This window comes from Thalia democratica, chromosome 3 (assembly GCF_965202585.1).
Source record: "Thalia democratica chromosome 3, ktThaDemo2.hap1.1, whole genome shotgun sequence".
NCBI lineage: Eukaryota > Metazoa > Chordata > Thaliacea > Salpida > Salpidae > Thalia > Thalia democratica.
This window is the reverse complement of record NC_139167.1, coordinates 34,657,594-34,682,934: the sequence shown is the minus strand read 5'-3', so window position 1 is coordinate 34,682,934 and position 25,341 is coordinate 34,657,594. Positions and strand designations below refer to the sequence as shown.

The window sequence follows — 25,341 nt, the reverse complement described above, 5'->3', positions numbered from 1 at the left end:
TGCGGTCTTTGTAAATTCCATGGCAGATATCAGCCGCAAGTTCAAAAAAACTAAAAATGATGCACCTTTTTATCAGCCAAGCCTTTATAATTGTAGATATATTTGGCTTAAAAAAAATAACAGAAGAAATTAGATAAGTTGTATGAAGGACCACACAAAGTGGTAAGAAATAAATCAACAGAACATTCTTTGTACATAATAAAAAATTCCCATGTTGTGAAAGTATCAATTAGAAATACTAAAGCTTATGTTGGTCCGTTAAATCTTACTGATCAATTAGAAGGTATTAATAGTTATAATTTAAGGCCACATGGGCAAGTTAATTGTGCAGAGACCCGTAGTTCAGAGGAGTAGGACATGTTCAATGGTATGGTGGATTATTTTGAGTTTGGACTGTAATAACTATTTTTTTTATTTAATATCCAATATTATTAATATTTCTTTTTGAGCTATTTTATCCTTATAATTATTTAAGAAAATTTTAAAAAAGTCATATGTAATTTGGAATTAAAAAAAAAAAATCTGTGTTTTAAATGTGCTTTGTTTTTGAGTTGGTTTGTTTATCTAAATATAAACTAACTTATAACAAGATAATAAGATTTTTTTACTTTTATTTTATTTATTCTTACTTTTTTGTATCTAAGTTGAACTATTAAATACTATATTGCTTGTTAAATTTATGACAATTTTTTGAAACAAAATCCTAAATTTTGGCTTAAAGATTATTTTATTAACACACGAGAAAAAAAAAACATATCAAAAATAAAGATTCATTCTAACATTTTATTTTATAATAAACTAATTTTCTGTTTGGTTTTATTGTGTTGGGAAGTTTAAATAAATAATGAAATCCTGCTTGTGTAACTTACAGTAACCAAGCAAATTTAACAACAACTGTAAACATTGAAAAAAAATCATTAAAGCACAACAAAAAAAATAAAAACTTTATTAATTGCTGTTCTATGGAATTTATTGATTTATGTTCAGAAGTTTGACATTTTACATGACCGTAATGTCATGTGTAACTGTATTTGATTTTATGGGTTTTGTCGCCATAATTTATATTTTAGTTTATTTATTTTGTCGATAATCTTAGTATGACGTTATTTATACATATTTTGTTTTTTGTTACCTATGTATTCTTTTCTTTCTTTGAAGAGAGTGAGGAAGGAAAGCGGGATGTTACTGCACATCTTTACTAGCGTGTTTTTATATATTTTACTGTTTTGAGAACAATACTTCATTAGATAGGTGCATGTTTAAAAAAAAAGAAAAGAGAGGAAGGGTAATGTAACGATACGTTATTTAATTACAATTTTATATTTTTTAATTGGAAACACTTAGTTGTTGGGAAAGCTAAAAACAACAACAAATGAGATGTTGACAAGTTATAGTACAAGAAGTTTGAAATTGTTGCTATAATAACAGTCATCATTCAAAGAAATGGCTATTGTGAGCTTGGGGCTTTGTTAGAGAGAGTAGTCTGAGTTCTGAGGAAAGAATTGGAGTGAAGTTTATTGTCTTCCAGTAGATCCACCTTTTCCTGTGTGCTAGTGACTAATTTTATTGACTTTTTTTTATAAGCAAGATACTTAAATTGTTTTTAGACAAATTTAAGTATTTTCTTGAATTTTGTTAACATTGTATAAAATTTTATAACAGTTTATAAAATTTTATTGATTGTTTCATACCTGAGTTTTTTATTGCAATTTTTGTCTAATTTTAACTACTTTATTCATTTTAAGTTTTTTATATTTTGTTACAAATTGGTTTACTATTAAGTTTTTAGTATATAAATTTATCCCAACTGCTTTGTATTTTATATTATTAAATAGTTTTTGTTAAAGTAAATTTAAACTATGTCACGGGTCAGTCCAAATCCAGAGTGTCTTCCAGACACTAGGATTCAAACTTGGGCTAAGAGTGCTCGCATTCAGAGCCAAAGACCTCTTAGCCATGAGTCAACCATTTACCCGCCCTACCCTTCTAAACAAACCCTTGGAAGTTGGCATGTCAACTTCCTCTGGTTTCAAACCGTTTGATATTTTTCTTTATGGTGAAATAAATCAGTCTAAAGCTCTACCCCTACTTTATTCTAATTATGGAATTATTTTTATTATTTTGTACAAAAAATTAAGATTATCACTTAGTTAACCTTCTTATAACAGATTTTAATCAGTTTTCTAAATTTTCAAAATTGATTGTAATAATTTTACTTTTATTATTAAACAAGAACTTTTAAAAAAAGATGCTACAAGTTAATTTAATATAAAATTCATGTTAAACTAATTTTATATTAATATACTTTTTTACTTTCTGTTTATTATTTATTGATGTTGTTTTAATTTATGTGATAGGTTGTTTTAAAACATAACGCTATTTTTTGTTGAGGTAAATGTTAGAGTGATCACGAATAAAAGTATTTTAAGCTTTTTAAAAAGGGTTTTTTTTTCAACAACAATTTCTTCTTCCATAAGCTTATATGTATCACTTATCGCTATAATTTAATGGCTAAAAGCGTACTCATTGCTAGCTTCAAAAAAAGCTATTTTTACACAGATTTATGGTTTATAGTTACTTATGGGAACTGTGTTAGAAGAAAATGTTGTTTTAGTAACATTTATTAATAAAATGTTGACGTTTAAAAGTACATGTTCGTTGTTCACTATCTTTATTCTAAGTTGTTGAAGTTGTACTTAACAAGTGTTAAAGAAAAGTAGTTTTGCAGTGATTTTAAACAAAACGCTTTTAAGTATTTTCTGCCTTATTTCTTCATATTAAGTACTAAAAACATATGAAAAATAAGATTGAACACATGTACTGTTTAGTTTAAAACATTGAAGTTTACTTTATACCATAGGTGAAAGTAAATCGATGCTTAAAAGTTAATATATAGTAGATTGTTATACAATAAAATATTCTTAAAATACTTTTATTTTCCAATTTTCCTTATATAATTTAAAATTATTGAAGTTAAATACTAAAAAAGTTAAAATTTCAATATTTCCGTCATGCATTAGTTGTTTTAAAAACCTTTTTATTTGAATTAAACTTTACAAAACTTAGAGTGTAAAAATATTTAGCTTTAATAACGTAATTAAACGTCACAACATTAAACTAACGGAGCTGATTTCGTGAATTTTATTTTCAAAAGTTTGCTTGTGAATAAAAACATCTGCAAGTGATATATTTAGCTTTGACATAAAAATATTAGTTTTTATGCTGTCAGCAATCTTTTCTTAACACATCTGCTTGTTTTGCCAGTAAGAAAAACATAGTTGAAAGTATAAAGGTTCTTAATGTTTAGTATTTTGAACACAACAAAAATACAAGCAAAACTTTTTTCAAGTATAAATGTATAGTTTTGATACCTATCAATTTCAAAATATTAAACTTGCTGATTTTCAAAAAAAAAACTATCAAGACCCTGTTTATTTTTATTTACTAAAACTTGTTTCTGTGCTGAAAATTATATATAGTGATAAAAAGTTGTACAATCGTCTGAGTAAGCAGTCATTACAAAGTCTAAAACATTAAACATAGCTTTTTTAAGCTTTTAATATTTTTCTATCAGTGTTTCATATTGATACTATTTGTAAATACTTTTTTTTACGACAAGAAAATTTTTATGCATCATATATAACTTCAAAACATAACTATAGGAGCTTCTAGTAATAACTACAGAAAAAAGAGGTTATCAATTAAAACTCGGAAACAAGATGTATACTTATTTAGTGTTCTGCATAAAAACATGACTTTAGACATGTTTTTTAATGAGCTCACCTTTTAAGTTATGGTACAGAGTAGAATTATAGCAAAGTATAAACTGAAAATCTTATTTATACATATACTAACCAGTAATGAAAACGTCTTCCAAGTAAAAATCGTCCTTTTCAGTAACTTTCGATGCACAAACTAGCTTGTTCATCATTTTAATGCTCAAAGTCCACATACCGCCGTGGCAAATAGCTGGGTAGTATCTTTCGCTGTACATTCTTTCAGGTATATACCTGTAAAGTTCAGAACTTAAAATGGAAGTTAAACATTTTGCTATATTTATCTTGATAGTATGGTATCTATGATTCCCAGTAAAAGTTTAAAAAAAAACAACAATAATGTTTTTCAGAACTCAGAATGTATTTTTTTTATTGTCGCTATTTGAATTGTAATATTTTTTTATTCTGATATTAGTTTAAAACTTGTTTTTTACTCACTACTGGACTTCTTTTTTTAAATTTGTTGAAGAAAATTATTATATAGCTAGTGGAACAGCTTTAAGTAGTGTTATTTTTCAATGTATAAATACTTATATTTAGTTTAAGTAAATTTATCAGTGTTTAATTATACCATTTTTTAAATCTCGATGACTTGTCTCTAATAGGTTCTTCGTTCTCTGTTCTCTTAAATCCACAAAATATTTTATTTTCATTTTCATTGACTTTTATCGCTTTGAATGAATTATACACGTTTTGGACGTTCATTAAGCAATCATCGTCAGTAACTGTTACCCAATCAACTTCAAGCTTTTGAAATTTCAGCCAATGAAAACTCGATAAGACCTGAAATATTTTGTATGTAAATAGATAAATAAATGTAGAACTTGTATTTATATCTGTAATCAAAATCAATATTTCTTTGTTCACATAAACATATTTCTACATTTTAAGCGTATTTTACATTTTTCTATGACTTTTAATAAACTTATTTAATTTAAAATATTTAAATAGTTCTTGCTGTTTACTTATAGTAAATTTATGGTAAAATGACATCTTGATTTTATAATTTTTTTTTCCTATAACTTGTTTGAATGTATTAGTCAACAATGTACTTAAGTTTATTTTCATATCTTTTTTTACTTTTTCCAAAAAATTGGTAGAGTATCTACAATCTCAAACAAAAACGAACTAAGAAAACTATGTAAAAAATGTTATTAACTAAAATATTTTATTCAAAACACATAAAAAAAAATCACCTATTTGCAGAATATGTTTTTATTTTAAAGTCAATTTTTACTTTAAGTTCTTCCTATGAGTACAAACTAACTTTTATTGGTAGAGCTTGATAACTGTCAATAAAGCTACATTGAAGAGTATCACCATACAATCTATTTTCCTCATGTAGTTGTATTTGCTCCTTATTATCATTTTGTTCACCTTTCTCTCCCACAACGAATATAATGGAATATTGGACATTGTATAGTCTATAATTTTGTCAAAACATAAACTGAAAATATTGAACTTATTTTAACCAAAAATTAAAAAATACTTCAACATCAATAATACAAAAAGTTAAGTTAATTAAAGTTAGTGTTATTCAACTTACTTTACTAGAGAGTATATATATATATATTAGAATAAACAAACTTTTAAACGATATCTTTTGTTGATAAGTGTACAAATTTTTAAGTTTTGGTAATGTAGTAATTTCTGCACAATAACACATTTTAACAAACTGTTGAATTTTTTGTACACAAAACATTTTAATTAGTTTTCAATTTTTTTATACTTAAATTTAATTTATTTATTACTTTTTTTTTGTAGTGCTAGTGAGAAAAATTTCATGAAATGTTTTAAATCTTTATTTTTTTGTAGTGCTTCGCCATTTTTTCACTAAATTGTATTTGTAATAAAGGTAAAATGGTGTTTTTAATAAAAAGTTATTTGAACAGCTTTTTACCAGTGCATAACTTATTTAAAAAATATAACAGAATACATTTCATTTTCTTTAAATTTATTTTAGTACTTTCGTATTAAGGCTCATCAGAAATAGTTGCTTACTGAATTGGAATGAATACAAATTGAAATAATATCATACTGTAGTTTAAAAACTTAAAATATAAAATGACGTAATAATCAATGTTAAAAATTAAACAAGTACTTATGCTAAACAAATTTGGTATACTAATAAAATTCGTTAGAATTAAAACAATCTAAGTAAACAAGCGATAAAAATAAAATTAAAACTATAATTGAAAATAAATTTTAACAGGAAACTGATTACTACAAAATTACTAATTGAACGATTTAAAAAGTCTAGTTTGGTATACAAACTTTTTCTGCTTACATAAATTGTTGTCAAAATATAAACTAAGTTTATAGATGATGTTATTTTTTCATCGGTGGGAGAAACATCTTTGTAAATTCCACTTAGAGGTCGATTAGTATAAAAAAACTGTTCTTATATGAACAGAGCTGAAAACTTGGTTTATTTCCTCTGAATTTTTCTTAGAAAACCTCTCATAAATATTTTCAAGGTAAGGAAGTTTTAAGTTTTAACATAAACTTTTTAAGTTTTAAGTTTGAAGTTTTAACTTTTGAACTTAAAACTGCTTTTCCTTGGAAATATTTCTGAGAGGTTTTCTAAGAAAATTTCAGAGGAAATAAACCAAGTTTTCAGCTCTTTTCATTTAAGAACAGTTTTTTATACTGATCGACCTCTAAGTGGAATTTACAAAGATGTTTCTCCCACCAATGAAAAAAATAACATCATCTATAAATTTAGTTTTCACTGTAGTAGTGACTACGTGGGAAAAACATCTCAAAGGTTTCATGTAAGAATCGATCAGCATGTTCCGAAAGTCTTGAAAAGCTGGTTTGATGGCCGTTCTGAGAAACCAACAAAAAATACTTCTCGGCAATTTTGCAACATTTGTTGGACAATCCTGAGTGTGTTAAAAATTATAAAAAGGACAATTTTTTAGTCTTAGTGAGAGCGGAGAACTCTTTTCAATTGCATATTCTGGAAGCCTTATGTATTCAATTTTTAAGGCCCAGTTTATGTAAGCAGAAAAAGATCGTATACCAAACTAGACTTTTTAAATCGTTATATTAGTAATTTTAAAGTAATTAGTTTCTTGTTAAAATTTATTTTTAAGTATGGTTTTAATTTTAATTTTTATCGCTTGTTTATTTAGATTGTTTTAATTCTTACGAGTTTTATTAGTATACCAAATTTATTTAGCATAAGCACTTATTTAATTTTTAACATTTGATTATTACGTCATTTTATATCTTAAAACTTTAAACTACAGTATGATATTATTTCAATTTGTATTCATTCCAATTCAATAAGAAACTCTTTCTGATGAGCCTTATTACGAAAGTACAAAAATAAATTTAAAGAAAACGAAATGTATTCTGTTATATTTTTTATATAAACAGTTAACAAAGTCTTTTTTTTACTTTAGAGATCAACAAAAGCTCAAATGAATTTCGTTTTACACTAGATAAATTGTTTGAGTACAAGTTGTTGTAATTGAACTTTTTTAAAGTGTAGCTTAATGTTTTACTTTGTAGCATGATTCAACCACTAAATAATAAACTGCGTTTAAACGCTTAAATTTGATTTTAACTTCTTTTTTCCCAACATTCTTTGAAATAACAATATGTTTATGATCACCTTTTTTTTACATATTTAAAAAAAGATACTTATCAAACTAAAATATATATAAGTTTCTAACTATGATATTTTTCAAATAAGCTACAAAACCACTTGATTTAATTTAATAAAAGTATTTCAAACTAACACAAACAACTGTTTTTTAAACTTTTTTAAAAGAAATATCATTTAGTTTCTTTGTAAGTTTACCAGAAAATATGTAGAAAATTTTGAAAATCTTTCTGTGTTCCATTTTTTGTAAATCAAATGATCAAAATAAAAGTATCTAATAAACTTTAAAAACTAGAACAAAATTAAATCACATCATTCTAAATTTTAAAAATTATTGAAACTTTTTTGTTAACATTGTAAACCCTTACTTTTAAAATTAAAAAAAAAATAAACTGGATATTTAATAAGTTTGTTATTAAAAACTTTGAAATCATAAAATACTTCTATAACTTGCTACTAATCTTATGTATTTTTGTAAAGTATATATGTTTTTTTTAATATTGAATGTTGATAAAAGTTAATTATGACGTTAAATACCTAAATATAGAGCCCCAAGTTGCTCTAATCAAATTTCTTCTATCAAAATTCCCCACACTAGACTTTATCAGATAAATCATCTTATTATAGTTATTTATATCTCTTACTTCCCCAATACTCTTCCAAGGAAGCACATTAGAACATTCTGGCATTGTAACAGGTTTTTCTGCGTTCTGATTGAAAAAAAAATGTTTAAAATTATAAACTTGTTAATACCAATCAGGGGCGTAGCGTGGGGAGGGACACTGGCGCATGCGTGCCACCCAAAAAAATTAAAGAAGTAAAAAAAAGAATGTAATATCTTTATCCTTTATTGTTTATTTTTTCTGCCTAATTTGCCTTTTTTCAACTATGTTTATCTAGTATTCGAAAAGTTAAACGAAATTTTGAATAATAATTAGTGACAAGTTAGGGAAATTACCCTACATACTGATTCGGCAAAAGAAAGTGTGCACCGATGTTGATGAAAAACTCTATAAAGAAAAATTTTTATAACTTCATAAGAATTTAGACTCAAAAGACTAGACTTACGACAGATTTTTCTACAAAAAGTTTACAAAAATACGTCACGCTTAAAGGAAAATTAAACAATTCTACCAGTTTTTACTTCATGCTACAATAAATGTTAACACTACTGCTAGTTTTCTGATCTTTATTTTTGTAAACACACAAGAAAAAGCGTGTCGGCCTATGAGAAATAAACTTTGTTTGTAAGTTTTATTTAAAATAAATACAATTAGATTAGTTAAATTAAAAAGTATACTTTTATCTGTTTTACAAAGTTGTAACAAATTGTAATAACAGTTATAAAGCTGGTCTATTTTAACTTCTGTTTAATCTATTTAGATTATGTGCAATGAGGTGTTGTTATCACTGTTATATTGTATATTAAAGACGTTGATATTTTTTTCCTAAATAAAAAAGATACTTTCGTTTTATTGGATATTAAATTTTAAACATATAAAGTTTACTGTAAGTAGTAAAAACAATTTTTATTTAGTAATTTTATTTTACTTAAAGAATTTATTTTAATTATATTACTTATAAAAAGATCTTTTTATAGCTAATTACAAAAGTTTTAATTTAGGGGATTTTTTGAGAAAAAATTTTGCGCACTCCTGACCAAAATACCACGCTACGCCACTGATACCAATTATAATTTTTATTAAAACGACGTGGCCTAGTGTTTATAAAAGATCTTAAGACTTGAATTAAAAGCAAAACTAGCTTTCTTTAAGTATCAAGGAAAATATTTGTATTTCTTTAGTGCAACAATCAGCTGCGTAATTAAACTTTTAATAATTTATTCAACATAAAGTCAAATAGAACTTTTTCGAATATTTACACTATTTTAAAGAGTAAATGTGCAAAACTATTAAATTGAATAAAATATTTTTTACCTACTTCAATTACATTACTTTTAAAGTAGAAACTTCTTTACGAACTAAAACTAACAAAAAGTTATAAATTTGACTAAGTTATACCAAGTTAAGGTTTTAATACTGATTACAAACGTTTTAAGGTAAGCTTACATCCATTGAGAGAACTTCGAAGCATAATAAACTAGAATAATTGTTTTATTAAATTCGAGTTTTCATCAAGTTCTAATAACTTGGTAAAAGTAAGATGAACTAATTTGTATTCGAAATATTTTGTTAGTTAGTTTCACTCTTTTTTTAAACTCAATTAATCACGCATCCTTTGAAAACTAAATTCAATTTTAAGGCATGGACTAGCTATTAAAACTTTAAGACATGAACTTAGTATTTTTTTTAATGTTTAAAAAGCGTTTAAAAAGTTTTTAAAACATAAACGTATATTTAAAACCGTCAAAAAAAAGTTTTACAATTTTGTTAGACAAAGACTATACGCTCAAGTTATAAACTCACAACCAAAATGTATGATTTTAAACATTATTCGTTTTTAAAAGCGTCTGTTTATATCAATTGAGTGCTGAAAGCGACTTTTTTTAGCTTTTACAAAATAAAAAGCTTTATTGTAAAAGTTTTCAGAAAACAGCCGCTTAAATACATATCACGTACAGTATTTTAATATCACTCTTAGCTTTTTGTTAACTAAATTTTAAATCGAAAACTTTTATTTAAAGGTAAAAATCAACACGAAACAGTTAGATATTTGCAATAAAAGTTTGTTATCAAAAAAGAGTAATAAATTTAAACTACTGACTTTAGCAAACGTTTCGGGCAACTTCTTAAACTTTGTTTTCATTGACCCATAATCGCAGCTAGCTGAAACAAAACTTGAACAGTCTTCATGTTTTTCTAGGGGTTGAATTTGTGTGTCGTTTATCTCTCCTTTTTTATTTAAAATAATTTTTAAAACAGATTGCATTGGAAATTTGTGTTTTTCCTTGACATCAAGCGAACAAAAACAGAATAGGTACACAAGAGTTCCACAGCAGAATAAGCAAATAAACTGATGCTTAATTTTCATTTTAATCTGCTAGTGTTGGATTTGACTAAATTCTGTAAAATTTAAATTCTATAATCAATAACATTTGAAACCATATTATTATTGTATTTAGATTGTTTTTATTGAAAGTTCAGAAAAAACATAAAAAATTATAAGTTAAAAAGTATTTACAGGGGTATTCTATTTTTGTTTGTAACAAACTGGTCTTTAAAAAGAAGAAAAACCTAACAAATAATTAAATAAAAAATTAAATATGTGTTATTATCAAGTTTAAATGTGATAGAGAGTTAGGTTTAAGCTTTAAGATCTTTCATAGCATTTTGCTGTTTGAAACTTAATTTTTGTTGTTGAATTTTTTTTGTGGTTTAAATAAATTATTTGTAACTTTATAATTTTTTACTATAGTATTGCTTTTTGGAGAGCATTAAAATTTCTTATATAAAGAGAACAAATATACTTTTATTTTCCTCTAAATTTAGTAAGCAAAGAAAGTTTTGCTTAAAGAACTAATCAGCATATTAAATAAATCGTTTTGAAAAAACACATAAGAAATTTGTATAGCTAGTTGTAAATGAAATCATTATTTATTACTTGTTTATAAAACTTGATGTCGTACTTTAAGTTCTAAACAAAAATAAAAGTTCTCTACTTATATTATTGCAAGTAGACAAATTGTCGACATTTCATTAAAACCCACTCTAAATAAATTTCGCCTTTCAGGACTCTTCAATCTAAGTTTTAATCTTTAAAAATCTAAATTAAACAAACAAGTGGAAGAATTTAAAAAAACAAAAACACAAAATAAAACGCTTAAAAGTCATTAGTTTTATGGTTAAATTTAGAAGCAAATCAAAGTTTACTTAGATAATTAGTATCTAATATTTACGATTTTATAAGTTGATGCATCTAGTGCAAACTAAAAGTAGATTAAAGTAATACTATTGCTGTCGTGTTAATAGCTACTATAAAACAATAAATAACATACAATTAAACTAATTAGTACAAACCAAACCTTTTAAAAATGCTTATAAGAAAACTACTTGCAGGGTAGAAATTAATTATGAATCTAAATAAAGTAAAAGTAGCACAAGAGCATGTTGAACTTTTGTAATAAAAGCGGTTATTTAAGTTGTTAAAGTGTTAAGGTAATAAAATTAAATAACTCACATACAAGATGCTCCAGGAATAATTTTCAAATTGCAAATAAATAACTGCTTATGTTTTATGAACAGTTCAGTAAAAATTACTAAAATAGCTTCTAGCTTTTAACATTATGACGTAATTTTTATGCGATCTAGTTTTGTATTAAATGTAAATCTTTGCATATGATCAACAAGTTGTTTAAATTTATAAGTTTTTAGGATTTGGCATACTGCATGGCTAGACAGTCTTTTATATGCAAAGGGCCAACTTTTTAGAAAAACTTGCTCGCAGGCCGGACTCTATAGAAAAAATTTTTTGAGGACCATTTATAATTTAAAAAATTCAAAACTGAGTTACCAAAAAAGTGATTAAATAGGCAATAGTAAAGCACTAGCAACTACAAATTAATACATTTACAAACATTACTTACAAATAATACAAACTATTCAAAATATAAATTTAAGTGTTTTTTAACAAAAGATCCTAGTGAAACAAGTTAACTGGAATATAATAAAAACAAATTATACAGTAGTCTTCCTTTATTGTACCAACATATGTTTCTGTGTGTTAACGGATCAACACACTTCAATTGGGTTCTGTATATACCTACTTCAGTTTTTATTCTTTTATTACAGTATTTATTTTTTTACAGAACCCAGTCAATGTGTTTTAATCCGTTAACACACAGAAACATATGTTTGTACAGTAAAGGAAGATTACTGTATAATTTGTTTTATATTACATTGAAAGTCTAATTGTAAGTATTTACCACAAAAGTATAAGCTTAAAATAACAGACATTTAATGTTACAAACAACTGGTTTATTTTTTTTTTGTAAACTAAAATTCAGGGATTAGCTGCAGCCGTTTCAAATTTGTAATAAAGTTAAAATTATGTTGAACAACACATTTAAAATGTGATATTATCAAGTAGTTCTTGCGCAAAAACACTTATACAGAAGAAAATGTTAGTATGGATCTCTAAAGAAAAGGTTACATGGTTATTCAAGTTTGTTCAATTCAAATTGCGACAATTCAAATTCCGACGACCCGAATTCCGAAAATCCAAATTCCGACAATTCAAATTGCGACAATTCAAACTGCGATAATTCAAACTGCGACAATTCAAATTCCAACGGACAACTCAAATTCGGACAACTCAAAAATATATTTGCTCAGGAAGGCAGTAGTTTGACATTTTTTGAAATATTTTCTCGACGGAGGCCACGACAACATCTGTATCGTATGATATTTTTTCTACAAAACTTGCCTTTGTCTATATCTTTATTTTTTAGTATATTGAAGAAAAGTACTGATACTGTGAATTGTGCAATGCTAGTACTTGTGTCTTTTTAGTGAACGTTATGTTATACGTTTATTTTGGTTGTTTCTTTTAGGTTTTCTGATAGTTTTAGTTTATGTATGGATATCCATTTGAATTTATACATCTAAAACAGTATAACAAGTTTTTATAGTTATACAAGTAAAATAAAACTTTAAAATTCGATATTTAGACCGAATTCTAAAGGGTACCAATAAAAAGTTTTAAAGCTATGTTTAGTCTTTTTATGGGTATCGTTTTAAAATTTAACATCTAAAACAGTTTAAACAAGTTTTTATAGTTATAAAAGTAAAATAAAACTTTAAAGTAAGATAATTAGACCAAATTCTAAAGCATACCCATAAAAATTTTTAAAGCTGTGTTTAGTCTTTTCATGGTTCTCCTTTAAAATCTAGCATCTAAAATATTTTAAACAAGTTTTTTAAGTAATTTTAATTAATTTTAAGTTTTAAGAAATTGAACCATTTCATGAAAATATATACGTTAAAAGACTTTTTTCTAAGTTGTATATAAAAGTTAGAAAAATACGTCACATCAATATAAAGTTGTACAATTTATTCAAGGATACCCATAAAAAGACCGACCCTGTATAACAACAACATTTATTTTGTTTTTAATTTACAAGTAAAAGTAACTCAGTGTCAAAAAACTTATATAAACTAGCTCGTTGTACATTAAAAGTAATAGTTGTTTAGGTTATTTTTTATAAGCTGCTTTTTTATTTAAAACTATTATAAATACAGTTGAAACTTTAATTTAAAAAACAGAAAATTAAAAATGACTTGTTTTAAAAAGATTTAACTTTAGAAAATTTTGGAGTGTAAGAGATGGTGAATTATTTTGGAAAGAAAGGGCTTCCATTTCTTAGTTCAACCAAGCCGTCTTGTTGCCATGGCAGCGAAGAGTTCATTCTTTTCCAAGGTTCTTTGAATCTAACTATTAAGTTGTTCATCAAATGCTGAACCATTTGTTTATAAGCAAAGTCCACGACGTCATCACTTGAACACGTAACTTTGTGACGTAGTATTCCTAAAAATAAGTATTAAGTTGTTCTATAATGTTTTAATTGCTGAAAATTAAACGAGTTTTTTTGCGCAGAAAAATATAAATTTTCAGAACATGGCATTGTAAAAGGTTATATTCAAGACTATGAAATTAGACGTTTGGTTAATTTCATCAATTGTAATACTTAAAAATGTTTTAGAAATAAACTAATAAATACTAGAAGCACAGTTGCCAGAATTTTATAGCTATTTTTGCCCTTATATCATTTTTACGGAAAGTTTGACATACAAAATATTTTAACCGTTTGGTATCGCCCAAGAGCAAAATATGACTTTCTTTGAATTTTAATGAATGTTGAGCTTACTGTTAAAAAGTCAATTTTTAAGAAGTAATTTGTATAAAATGAAACGATAAAAAACTTTCTATCAAAATAAATAGACTTCGAAGATGTAATAATTAGAAATAGTTAAAAATTAATTAAGGAAATTAATTTGTTATAAAAGTTATTGAATTTTTCAACTAATATACATCTCAATTGAACTGTTTGATATTTTTCTTTATGGTGAAATAAATCAGTCTAAAGCTCTACCCCTACTTTATTCTAATTATGGAATTATTTTTATTATTTTGTACAAAAAAATAAGATTATCACTTAGTTAACCTTCTTATGACAGCTTTTAATCAGTTTTCTAAATTTTCAAAATTGATTGTAATAATTTTACTTTTATTATTAAACAAGAACTTTAAAAAAAAGATGCTACAAGTTAATTTAATATAAAATTCTTGTTAAACTAATTTTATATTATTATACTTTTTTACTTTCTGTTTATTAGTTATTGATGTTGTTTTAATTCATGTGATAGGTTGTTTTAAAGCATAATGCTATTTTTTCTTGAGGTAAATGTTAGAGTGATCACGAATAAAAATATTTTAAGCTTTTTAAAAAGGGCTTTTTTTTTTTCAACAACAATTTCTTCTTCCATAAGCTTATATGTATCACTTCGCTATAATTTAATGGCTAAAAGCGTACTCAATGCTAGCTTTAAAAAAAGCTATTTTTACACAGATTTATGGCTTTATAGTTACTTATGGGAACTGTGTTAGAAGTAAATAAATGAATCAAAAAACATTGTTTAACTAACATTTATTAATAAAATGTTGACGTTTAAAAGTACATGTTCGTTGTTCACTATCTTTATTCTAAGTTGTTGAAGTTGTACTTAACAAGTGTTAAAGAAAAGTAGTTTTGCAGTGATTTTAAACAAAACGCTTTTAAGTATTTTCTGCCTTATTTCTTCATATTAAGTACTAAAAACATATGAAAAATAAGATTGAACACACGTACTTTTTAGTTTAAAACATTGAAGTTTACTTTATACCATAGGTGAAAGTAAATCGATGCTTAAAAGTTAATATATAGTAGATTGTTATACAATAAAATATTCTTAAAATACTTTTATTTTCCAATTTTTTTTATATAATTTAAAATTATTGAAGTTAAATACTAAAAAAGTTAAAATTTTATTACTTTCGTCATGCATTAGTTGTTTTAAAAACCTTTTTATTTGAATTAAACTTTACAAAACTTAGAGTGTAAAAATATTTAGCTTTAATAACGTAATTAAACGTCACAACATAAAACTAACGGAGCTGATTTCATGAATTTTTTTTTCAAAAGTTTGCTTGTGAATAAAAACATCTACAAGTGTTATATTTAGATTTGACATAAAAATATTAGTTTTTATGCTATCAGCAATCTTTTCTGAACACATCTGCTTGTTTTGCCAGTAAGAAAAACACAGTTGAAAGTATAAAGGTTCTTAATATCTAGTATTTTGAACACAAAAAAAATACAAGCAAAACTTTTTTCAAGTATAAATGTATAGTTTTGATACCTATCAATTTCAAAATATTAAACTTGCTGATTTTCAAAAAAAAAACTATCAAGACCCTGTTTATTTTTATTTACTAAAACTTGTTTCTGTGCTGAAAATTATATATAGTTATAAAAAGTCGTACAATCGTCTGAGTAAGCAGTCATTACAAAGTCTAAAACATTAAACTTAGCTTGTTTAAGCTTTTAATATTTTTCTATCAGTGTTTCATGTTGATACTATTTGTAAATACTTTTTTTTTACGACAAGAAAATTTTTATGCATCATTTATAACTTCAAAACATAACTATAGGAGCTTCTAGTAATAACTACAGAAAGAGCAGTAATTGCAGCAGAAGATAAAGACCTACTACTGAATAAGCGGCAAGATTTATCGAATATTTGTCCCCACAACCGACGATTCTACTTTAAATAACTCTGTCTACTTATGTACTAATCTATTTCACTACACTCACATTACAATCACATACACTTGCAAGTTTAATACTACATGTTTTTAAGCTGTATAAATTATTGACCTATTTGTTAAATTTATTATGACGTAACATTTCTGCACAACTCAATTTAATTTTCATTTTAAAAACTTGCCTATTCTTAGAGCTTTTTGAGGTTAGTGCCTACTTTTATTAAATTTGTATTTTTTGTAGACAATTTTATAATTTTATGTTTTTATCCCAAACTTTGTTTTTAAAACATAAAGTTCATTTATAGTTACTACCTTATTTATAATAAGAACCTGTAAATAATTGTTGTAGATCCTTATCTAAACACATCAGAAGCATTTTGCTTACTATTATACCAAAAATTAAGTTTTTTTAACTTAATAAATTCTTAGTAATTTTAAAAAGAGCGAAATAACAAGCAATGCTATAAATTAAAACAAACCTACAGTTTTGATATCAAAAACTTCAAATATTTTAGTTGATATTTGTCAACATAAAGAAGTATTAAGAATCTATTTAAATACTTAGAACTTTTTCTTTGCGAAAAAATAAATATAAATCAATATTATTAATTTGTCTGAGTCAATCTTACATTTGTCTGAGTCAATAATAAATCGAAATTCAGAAAAATAAAGTACTAATTTTTTTTTTAACTATTTGGTCAGTTTGACCTTTCTACCAGTGTTTTAAGGTGATAATTTTTATCAAAAACAAATAACAAAGGTTATATGTAAGTTTACTTGCATCATATATGACTTAAAAACACAAGTACAGAAGCTTTTAGTGATAAATGCAAAATAAATATTAATAATATATGAGTTTAAAAGATTTGGAATTTTTATAATTTGAAAGCTATTCTTTAAGATACTTAGTAATTTTTTTTATTCAAAAAAATTGTAAAAAAAGTAGTCCAGTAATAACTTGACTAAACTTGACATATTTTTTAACGAGCGCATACCTTTTAAGTTGAGTAACAAGTAAATTTACAAATAAGTATAAATAGCTTTTTAATATGAAACTGAAAGTCTTTTTTATACATATACTAACCACTAATGAAAACGTCTTCCAAATAAAAATCGTCCTTTTCAGTAACTTTCGATGCACAAACTAGCTTCTTCATCATTTTAATGCTCAAAGTCCACATACCGCCATGGCAAAAAGCTGGGTAGTATCTTTCGCTGTACATTCTTTTGGATATATACCTAATAAATTCTAAACTTAAAAGAATTATATTTCTTTTTTGTTTACCTTGATAATACGTTATTTATAACTTTTAGTTTATAAGAAAGAAAAGTTAATATTATTCTATAGTTTTAAATAGTTTTTGTTTGCTCAATAGTTTAAAAAACTCCAAAGTTTAGCGATGTTTGTAAGAGAGAATATAATAAAATAATCCAATTAAATAGTCAGTAATAATTTTAATATATTTATGCTTTTCTTAAGCTTAATTAATAAAGTTTAATCATAGTTTTTTACTAATTAAAATTTTTATTGTTTTTTACAGAACTTAAAAAAAGTGTCTGTCATAAATGTTTTTGAACTTTTGTTTAATTTGAGTGAAGTAAAATTGCTTTTATATATTTTTACTTTAAAAATAAATTATAAAATGATGTTAATGTTTTTCCAGCATTCAGTATATTTAGTTGTTTATTGATCTCATTGAACTTAGTATAATATATATTTAAAGTTTAAAACAAGTTTAAAACAAGTTAAAACTAACTTTTCTATTGATACTGGACTACTTTTTTTTCAAGTTTTTTAATAAAATAAATTATTAAATATTTTAAAGAATAGCTTTTACTCGTGTTTTATTTCAACATATGAAATCATATACGAAATTAAAGCAAGCTTAATCAGCGCTTATTTATACCATTTCGATGATTTTTCTCTAAAAGGTCTTCCGTATGCTGTTCTCGCAAATCCACAAAATATTTTATTTTCATTTTCATTGACTTTTATCGCATTGAATGAATTATACACGTTTTGGACGTTGATTAAGCAATCATCGTCAGTAACTGTTACCCAATCAACTTCAAGCTTTTGAAATTTCAGCCAATGAAAACTTGATAAAACCTAGAGTATTTTATTAGTCAGCATCTTAAAATTTTAGCTAAATCTTCCATTAAAAGCAATTTTGATAACAAAATATAAACATGTTTAAAAAATAAAAACTTGAAATTTAAATGTAGATTGGGTTTATACCTGTTGAAAATCAACATTTCTTTGTTCACATAAACGTATTTCTATATTTTAAGTGTAATTTGCTGTTTTTTATGACATGCTTTTAGAAAAAAATTTAAATTTAAACTACTCAAGTAATTTTTGATGTTTACTTATAGTAATTTTGTAATAAAATGACAACTTGACTTTATAGTTTTTGTTTTTCCTATAACTTGTTTAAATATGTTACTGAAGAATGTAATAAAGTTTATTTTCATATTTTTTTTACTTTATCTAAAAAGTTAGAAGAGTATCTACAATACCAAAACAAAAAAAAATAAAAAAATGAAAAAAATACTATACACTATAATAATTAATTCTAAACACATTAAAAAAATACCTATTTGCAGAATTTGATTTTTATTTTATAGTCAATTTCTACTTTAAGTTCTTCCCATGAGTACAAACTAACTTTTATTGGTAGAGCTTGATAATTGTCAATGAAACTACATTGAAGAATATCACCATACAATCTATTTTCTTTATGTAATTGTATTTGCTCGTTATTATCATATTGTTTATTTTTCTCTCCCACAACGAATATAATGGAATATTGGACATTGTATAGTCTATAATTTTGTCAAAATATAAACTGAAAATATTGAACTTATTCTAACCAAAAATTAAAAAAAACTTCAACATCAATAATACAAAAAGTTAAGTTAATTAAAGTTAGCGTTACTCAATTTACTTTACTAATGAGTATATATATATATATATATATGATTAAACAAACTTTTAAACAATATCTTTTGTTTATAAGTGTACAATTTTTTAAGTTTATAATAATGTAGTAAATTCTGAACAATAACACATTTTAATAAACTGTTGAATTTTTTGTACACAAAACATTTTAATTAGTTTTCATTTTTTTATACTTAACTTTAATTTATTTATTACTTTTTTTTTAGTGCCAGTAAGAAAAATTTCATGAAATGTTTTTAATCTTTATTTTTTTGTAGTGCTTCGCCATTTTTTCACTAAATTGTATTTGTAATAAAGGTAAAATGGTGTTTTTAATTAAAAAGTTATTTGAACAGCTTTTTTCCGGTGCACAACTTATTTAAAAAATATAACAGAATATATTTCATTTTCTTTAAATTTATTTTAGTATTTTCGTAGTAAGGCTCATCAGAAATAGTTTCTTACTAAATTGGAATGAATACAAATTGAAATAAAATCATACTGAAGTTTGAAAATTTAAGATATAAAATGACGTAATAATCAAATGTTAAAAATTAAATAAGTACTTATGCTAAATAAATTTGGTATACTAATAAAACTCGTTAGAATTAAAACAATCTAAATAAACAAGCGATAAAAATTAAAATTAAAACTATACTTAAAAATAAAATTTAACAAGAAACTGATTACTTTAAAATTACTAATAGAACGATTTAAAAAGGCTAGTTTGGTATACGAACTTTTTCTGCTTACATAAACTGTTGTCAAAATATAAACTAAATTTATAGATGATGTTATTTTTTCATTGGTGGGAGAAAAATCTTTGTAAATTCCACTTAGAGGTCGATCAGTATAAAAAACTGTTCTTAAATGAACAGAGCTGAAAACTTGGTTTGTTTCTTCTGAATTTTTCTTAAAAAACCTCTCAGAAATATTTCCAAGGTAAGAAAGTTTTAAGTTTTAACATAAACTTTTTAAGTTTTAAGTTTAATGTTTTAACTTTTTAACTTAAAACTGCTTTTCCTTGGAAATATTTCTGAGAGGTTTTCTTAGAAAATTTCAGAGGAAATTAACCAAGTTTTCAGCTCTGTTCATTTAAGAACAGTTTTGTATACTGATCGACCTCTAAGTGGAATTTACAAAGATGTTTCTCCCACCAATGAAAAAAATAACATCACCTTTAAATTTAGTTGTCACTGTGGTAGTGACTACGTGGGAAAAACATCTCAAAGGTTTCATGTAAGAATCGATCAGCATGTTCTGAAAGTCTTGAAAAACTTGTTTGATAGCCATTCTGAGAAACCAACAAAAAACTAATTCTCGGCAATTAGGCAACATTTGTTGGACAATCCTGAGTGTGTTAAAAATTATAAAAAGGACAATTTTTCAGTCTTAGTGAGAGCGGAGAACTCTTTTCAATTGCATATTCTGGAAGCCTTATGTATTCATTTTTAAGGCCCAGTTTATGTAAGCAGAAAAAGTTCGTATACTAAACTAGACTTTTTAAATCGTTATATTAGTAATTTTAAAGTAATTAGTTTCTTGTTAAAATTTATTTTTAAGTATAGTTTTAATTTTAATTTTTATCGCTTGTTTATTAAGATTGTTTTAATTCTAACGAGTTTTATTAGTATACCAAATTTGTTTAATTTTTAACATTTGATCATTACGTCATTTTATATCTAAAAACTTTAAACTTCAGTATAATTTCATTTCAATTTGTATTCATTCCAATTCAATAAGAAACTATTTCTGATGAGCCTTACTACGAAAGTACTAAAATAGATTTAAAGAAAATGAAATGTATTCTGTTAAATTTTTTAAATAAACAGTTAACAAAGTCTTTTGTTTTAATTTTTGAGATTAACAAAAGCTCAAATAAATTTCGTTTTACACTAGATAAATTGTTTGAGTACAAGTTGTTGTAATTGAACTTTTTTAAAGTGTAGCTTAATGTTTTACTTTGTAGCATGATTCAACCATTAAATATTAAAACTGCGTTTAAACGCTTAAACTTGATTTTAACTTCTCTTTTCCCAACATTCTTTAAAATAACAATTTGTTTATGATCACCTTTTTTACATATTTAAAAAAAGATACTTATCAAACTAAAATATATATAAGTTTCTAACTATGATATTTTTCAAATAAGCTACAAAACCACTTGATTTAATTTAAAAAAAAATATTTTAAACTAACACAAACAACTGTTTTTTAAATTTTTTAAAACGTTGAACTAAAATACTTACTGTTTAAAATAAATGACTATTTCTAATTTTCCAGTTTACACTCAAAAGAAATATTATTTAGTTTCTTTGTAAGTTTATCAAAAAATATGTAGAAAATTTTGAAAATCTTTCTGTGTTCCATTTTTTGTAAATCAAATGATCACAATAAAAGTATCTAATAAACTTTAAAAACTAAAACAAAATTAAATCACATCATTCTAAGTTTTAAAAGTTATTGAAACCTTTTTGTTGACATTGTAAACCTTTACTTTTAAAACTTTCTAATGAAAACAAACTGGCTATTTAAAAAGTTTGTTATTAAAAACTTTGAAATCATAAAATAATACTATAGCTTGCAAATCTTATGCAATTTTGTAAAGTATATATGTTTTTTAATATTGAGTGTTGATAAAATTTGATTACGACGTCAAATACCTAAATATAGAGCCCCAAGTTGCTCTAATCAAATTTCTTCTTTCAAAATTCCCCACACTAGACTTTATCAGATAAATCATCTTATTATAGTTGTTTACATCTCTTACTTCTCCCATACTCTTCCAAGGAAGCACATTAGAACATTCTGGCATTGTAATAGGTTTTTCCGCGTTCTGATTGAAAAAATCGTTTAAAACTTGACATATGTCTATACTATGGTTAAAGTTTTATTTTAACAAGTAGCTTAATATTCAAATGAAGCTTTTTAAGAGGAATTTAAGTTTTACAAACAAATAAAAATTTTAAGAAATAACACTTCGTAGATAACTTTACAATTATTTTTAAGATTTTTTCCAGAAATTTTTTTACGAAATACTAAATATGTTTCTTAATTATTTTTTTATTAACATGATTAATTCAAATAATATTGTTTAACTTTTAACTAAGCTATCGTCTTAGTGTTGATTACTATACCATTTAGTACTATCAAAGAGCAATTACAGTTGGGCGAAGTTATACCAAATAAAGCTTAGAACTAAAATTACTAAACTCTAATTTTTTTTTTGAAAGCCTAACAGTTAATCAAATAAAATCAAGTTCTAAAACATTATTCTGACATACTGTATCCAAATTTATAAAAGCAGTAAACAGACTGATATGGTTAGTAAGTAAAACAAATAGTTTAAATGAAAAATAATGTTTTAAATAGTTTAAGTGATTTTTTTTATTTGAATCAGCCATAAAAGCTTTGAAACTAACTATACTATATAGTTTTTACTATTTTTAAAAACTCAGTAAAAATTAACTTAGGAAAGGCTACAATGTTTGTAAAAAATCAAAATGAGGTTAAAATTTTAATTATTATTTATAAAACGCTAAGGAAAGTATTTAAAATTTTGTTTAACTAAAAAAATCATAAGCTCAAGTTATAAAGTAAAAGCTAAAATAAAATTATATTAAACAGAATCCTCTTTTATAACGTAAGTATCTATTTATTAACTACAATAATCTATAAATACCTTTATTTTCATAAATTATGACTCTCAAATGTTTTTTCGGTATAAACTTTAATAAAAGTACCTAAATTATATAATGCATAAGATAACAAATTATTTACAGTATTAATTCTAACTATCAAATTTAACTAGTATAAACTAATAACAGTCAAGTATTAATATAAAATACTTAGCTATTTTAAATAAAGGTTTGTTACAACATAGAACAATTTAAAATGTGATAAAAATTAAACTACTGACTTTAGCAAACGTTTCGGGCAACTTCTTAAACTTTGTTTTCATTGACTCATAATCGCAGCTAGCTGAAACGAATCTTGAACAGTCTTCATATTTTTCTAAGGGTTCAATTTGTGTGCTGTTTATCTCTCCGCTTTTGTTTGAAGTAGTTTTAGAAATTATAGAATGATAATTTCTTATCTCGGTTGATTTGATAGTTGAGTAAACATCTTGTTGTTCATTTAGTTTTTCTTTGAAAAAAGGCGAATAAAAACAGGTTTGGTACAAAAGAATTGCACCGAAGCAAAGACAAATAAATCGGTACTGAAATTTCATTTTAACAAACTAGTGGCTACAACTCTGTATAAACTGTTCGTGAGGTTAAAAAAATTAAATTTTTTAACTTTTATAAACTAAAAAAAAAAATCATTTAATTTTGTAAATTGTTCTTGCTCAACTTCTCTGAATAACAACTAAACAGAACAACTGTGTTTGGTGAAAAAAACTTGGTACTATTAAATTTGATAAATTAAAAACTTAAGTAAGATAGTAACTGATTTTTCAAAAGTTTAAATGAAAGTGCTCTATTTTTTTTCAAACTGACCGTTATAGAAATCAAAAGACTAATAAAAGTTTTTTTAAACATTTTGAAAAAAAAACTAAATAAGAAAAAAAATCAGCAGGGAACAAGTTGTAAATTTTGTTCACCTATTAGAGAAATTCAAGTCTTTTAACATGTATGTTTTAGTTTGCAAATTAAACACAAGTGTGTAAGCTTACATTGTTATTTTTACCTGTGTTTTTTATCATTAAGTAACAGTTATGAGTAGAAATCCCCAACTGATTTCATAAAACTAGCCAAGCTTGTATAACCTTGTCTGATGGTATGATAAGCAAGACATATTTTTTTTTATAAAATCTCAAATGCAAAAACTCTCTGTAATATTTATAACAGGCTTAGTCACAATTTTGACTCTTTACACAATATTAATTACTAAAATCTACCCTAAAATAAAAGACTATGATGTCATCAAAATTAAAAATATATATTTATGCAAAGCTGCTGCAATTTAATCTGCCCATAACGTAGTACCCATAAAAATGTGTACTGCAAACACCACCAAAATACTCCTATCCCTACGGCATATATAATATTTTAGATTAAAACTAGTCATAGTATTGTACTACCAACTTATAAGAGTAGGCAGTTCACCTTTAAAACTAACCTTTAAGCGCCAACTTAATTTTTCTTTATTTAATAAATTTTCCCAATTATGTCTACAATAGTTTTTAAAACAATAAATGTACTGAAACCTTAACTTTTATTCTAAAATTTCATACACAACTAAAATGGTTTTATAAAAGTTATTGATTTATTTTTACATAATTTATTGAAATTCAATGGTTTATATACCGTAAATAGAGTATAAAGGCGGGCGCCCGCATGGTCTAGCGGTTTGGATTCCCGACTGCCGATCCTGCACCCCGAGCTCGAATCCCAGTGGCCGCTCCTCATCGGGACGAACACGAAAGCACATAAGAATGCGATCAGCGTCCAGAACTCTTGTTAGCATTAAATTGTAAACCTAGTATGGAGTGGTCGCCTTTTCAGACGGAGATGGTAATTCCATCGGGACGTGAGCTTGGTACGCTGGACCGGTAGCCGAAACTTAGTCGGCTGGCTGTCAAGCGCCCACTTTTTAGAAATTTTTTAATAATTTTTCGAAAATATTACTTTAATAATTTTAAAACATTAAATGAATTGAAACTTAAATCTGATTTGTAAAATTTCAAAAACAATTAAATTGATTTTATAAAAAATGTTGGAACAAAAACTAAATCAGCTGGATGTCCAAGGAACTTTTTTTTAGTATTACTGAAAGCTAGCTTTCAAAAACCTTTTAAATAAAACTTAACAATACTCATCTTATATAATGTGTATTAGGATTACAAACAGTACTATATTTATCTAAGAAAAGTAATCTAATTAACTGCTTCTAAAAGCTAATCAAAATTAAAACAAAAGATTAAAGAGCAACACTGTTAAAGTGTAGTTTCTATACAAACTTAGATTAAAACAAAGTTTTTTAACAGTTAAAGAATTATTGAATAATTTAAAACAGCTAGTATAATGAAAACAGAATTATAGTTTTTTTTAATGCTTACAGACGACATTTCTAAAGATTAAGTTGTTTACTAAACTAAGCTATTAACAGTACAGTACATTAACTTAAAATTTCATAAAACATTGCTTTTAGCTTTAAAATTTTGAAAATTTTATTTTTTTAGTAACACTGATTAAATTTAATTTATATGACTAGAGTAGTCTTTTTCCCAATTTAGCATTTCTTAGGTA

At 24.8% G+C, this 25,341-nt stretch overlaps 1 protein-coding gene across 1 annotated transcript; it reads right to left on the bottom strand.

Moving 5' to 3' along the window:
* Positions 1 to 13,678: 13,678 nt before the first annotated feature.
* On the bottom strand, positions 13,679 to 24,559 carry LOC145832209 (beta-1,4-mannosylglycolipid beta-1,3-N-acetylglucosaminyltransferase brn-like). The gene is made up of 6 exons (XM_082939533.1): positions 24,440 to 24,559; positions 21,754 to 21,926; positions 18,819 to 18,975; positions 18,057 to 18,259; positions 17,234 to 17,388; positions 13,679 to 13,872 (listed from the first exon to the last, which is right to left on the bottom strand). The coding sequence occupies exons 1-6, from the start codon at positions 24,557 to 24,559 to the stop codon at positions 13,679 to 13,681; spliced, it is 1,002 nt and encodes a 333-aa protein (XP_082795659.1).
* Positions 24,560 to 25,341: the final 782 nt, after the last annotated feature.

What these genes read in the sequence shown, in the direction of transcription:
- LOC145832209 (XM_082939533.1), bottom strand. Translation starts at nt 24,559, where the DNA reads ATGCTAACAAGAGTTCTGGACGCTGATCGCATTCTTATGTGCTTTCGT. An exon ending in ACTTGGGGCTCTATATTTAG is followed by an intron (nt 18,976 to 21,753) that starts GTATTTGACGTC and finishes ACAAAATTATAG; the next exon opens with ACTATACAATGTCCAATATT. An exon ending in AGAGAAAAATCATCGAAATG is followed by an intron (nt 17,389 to 18,056) that starts GTATAAATAAGC and finishes AGAATTTATTAG; the next exon opens with GTATATATCCAAAAGAATGT.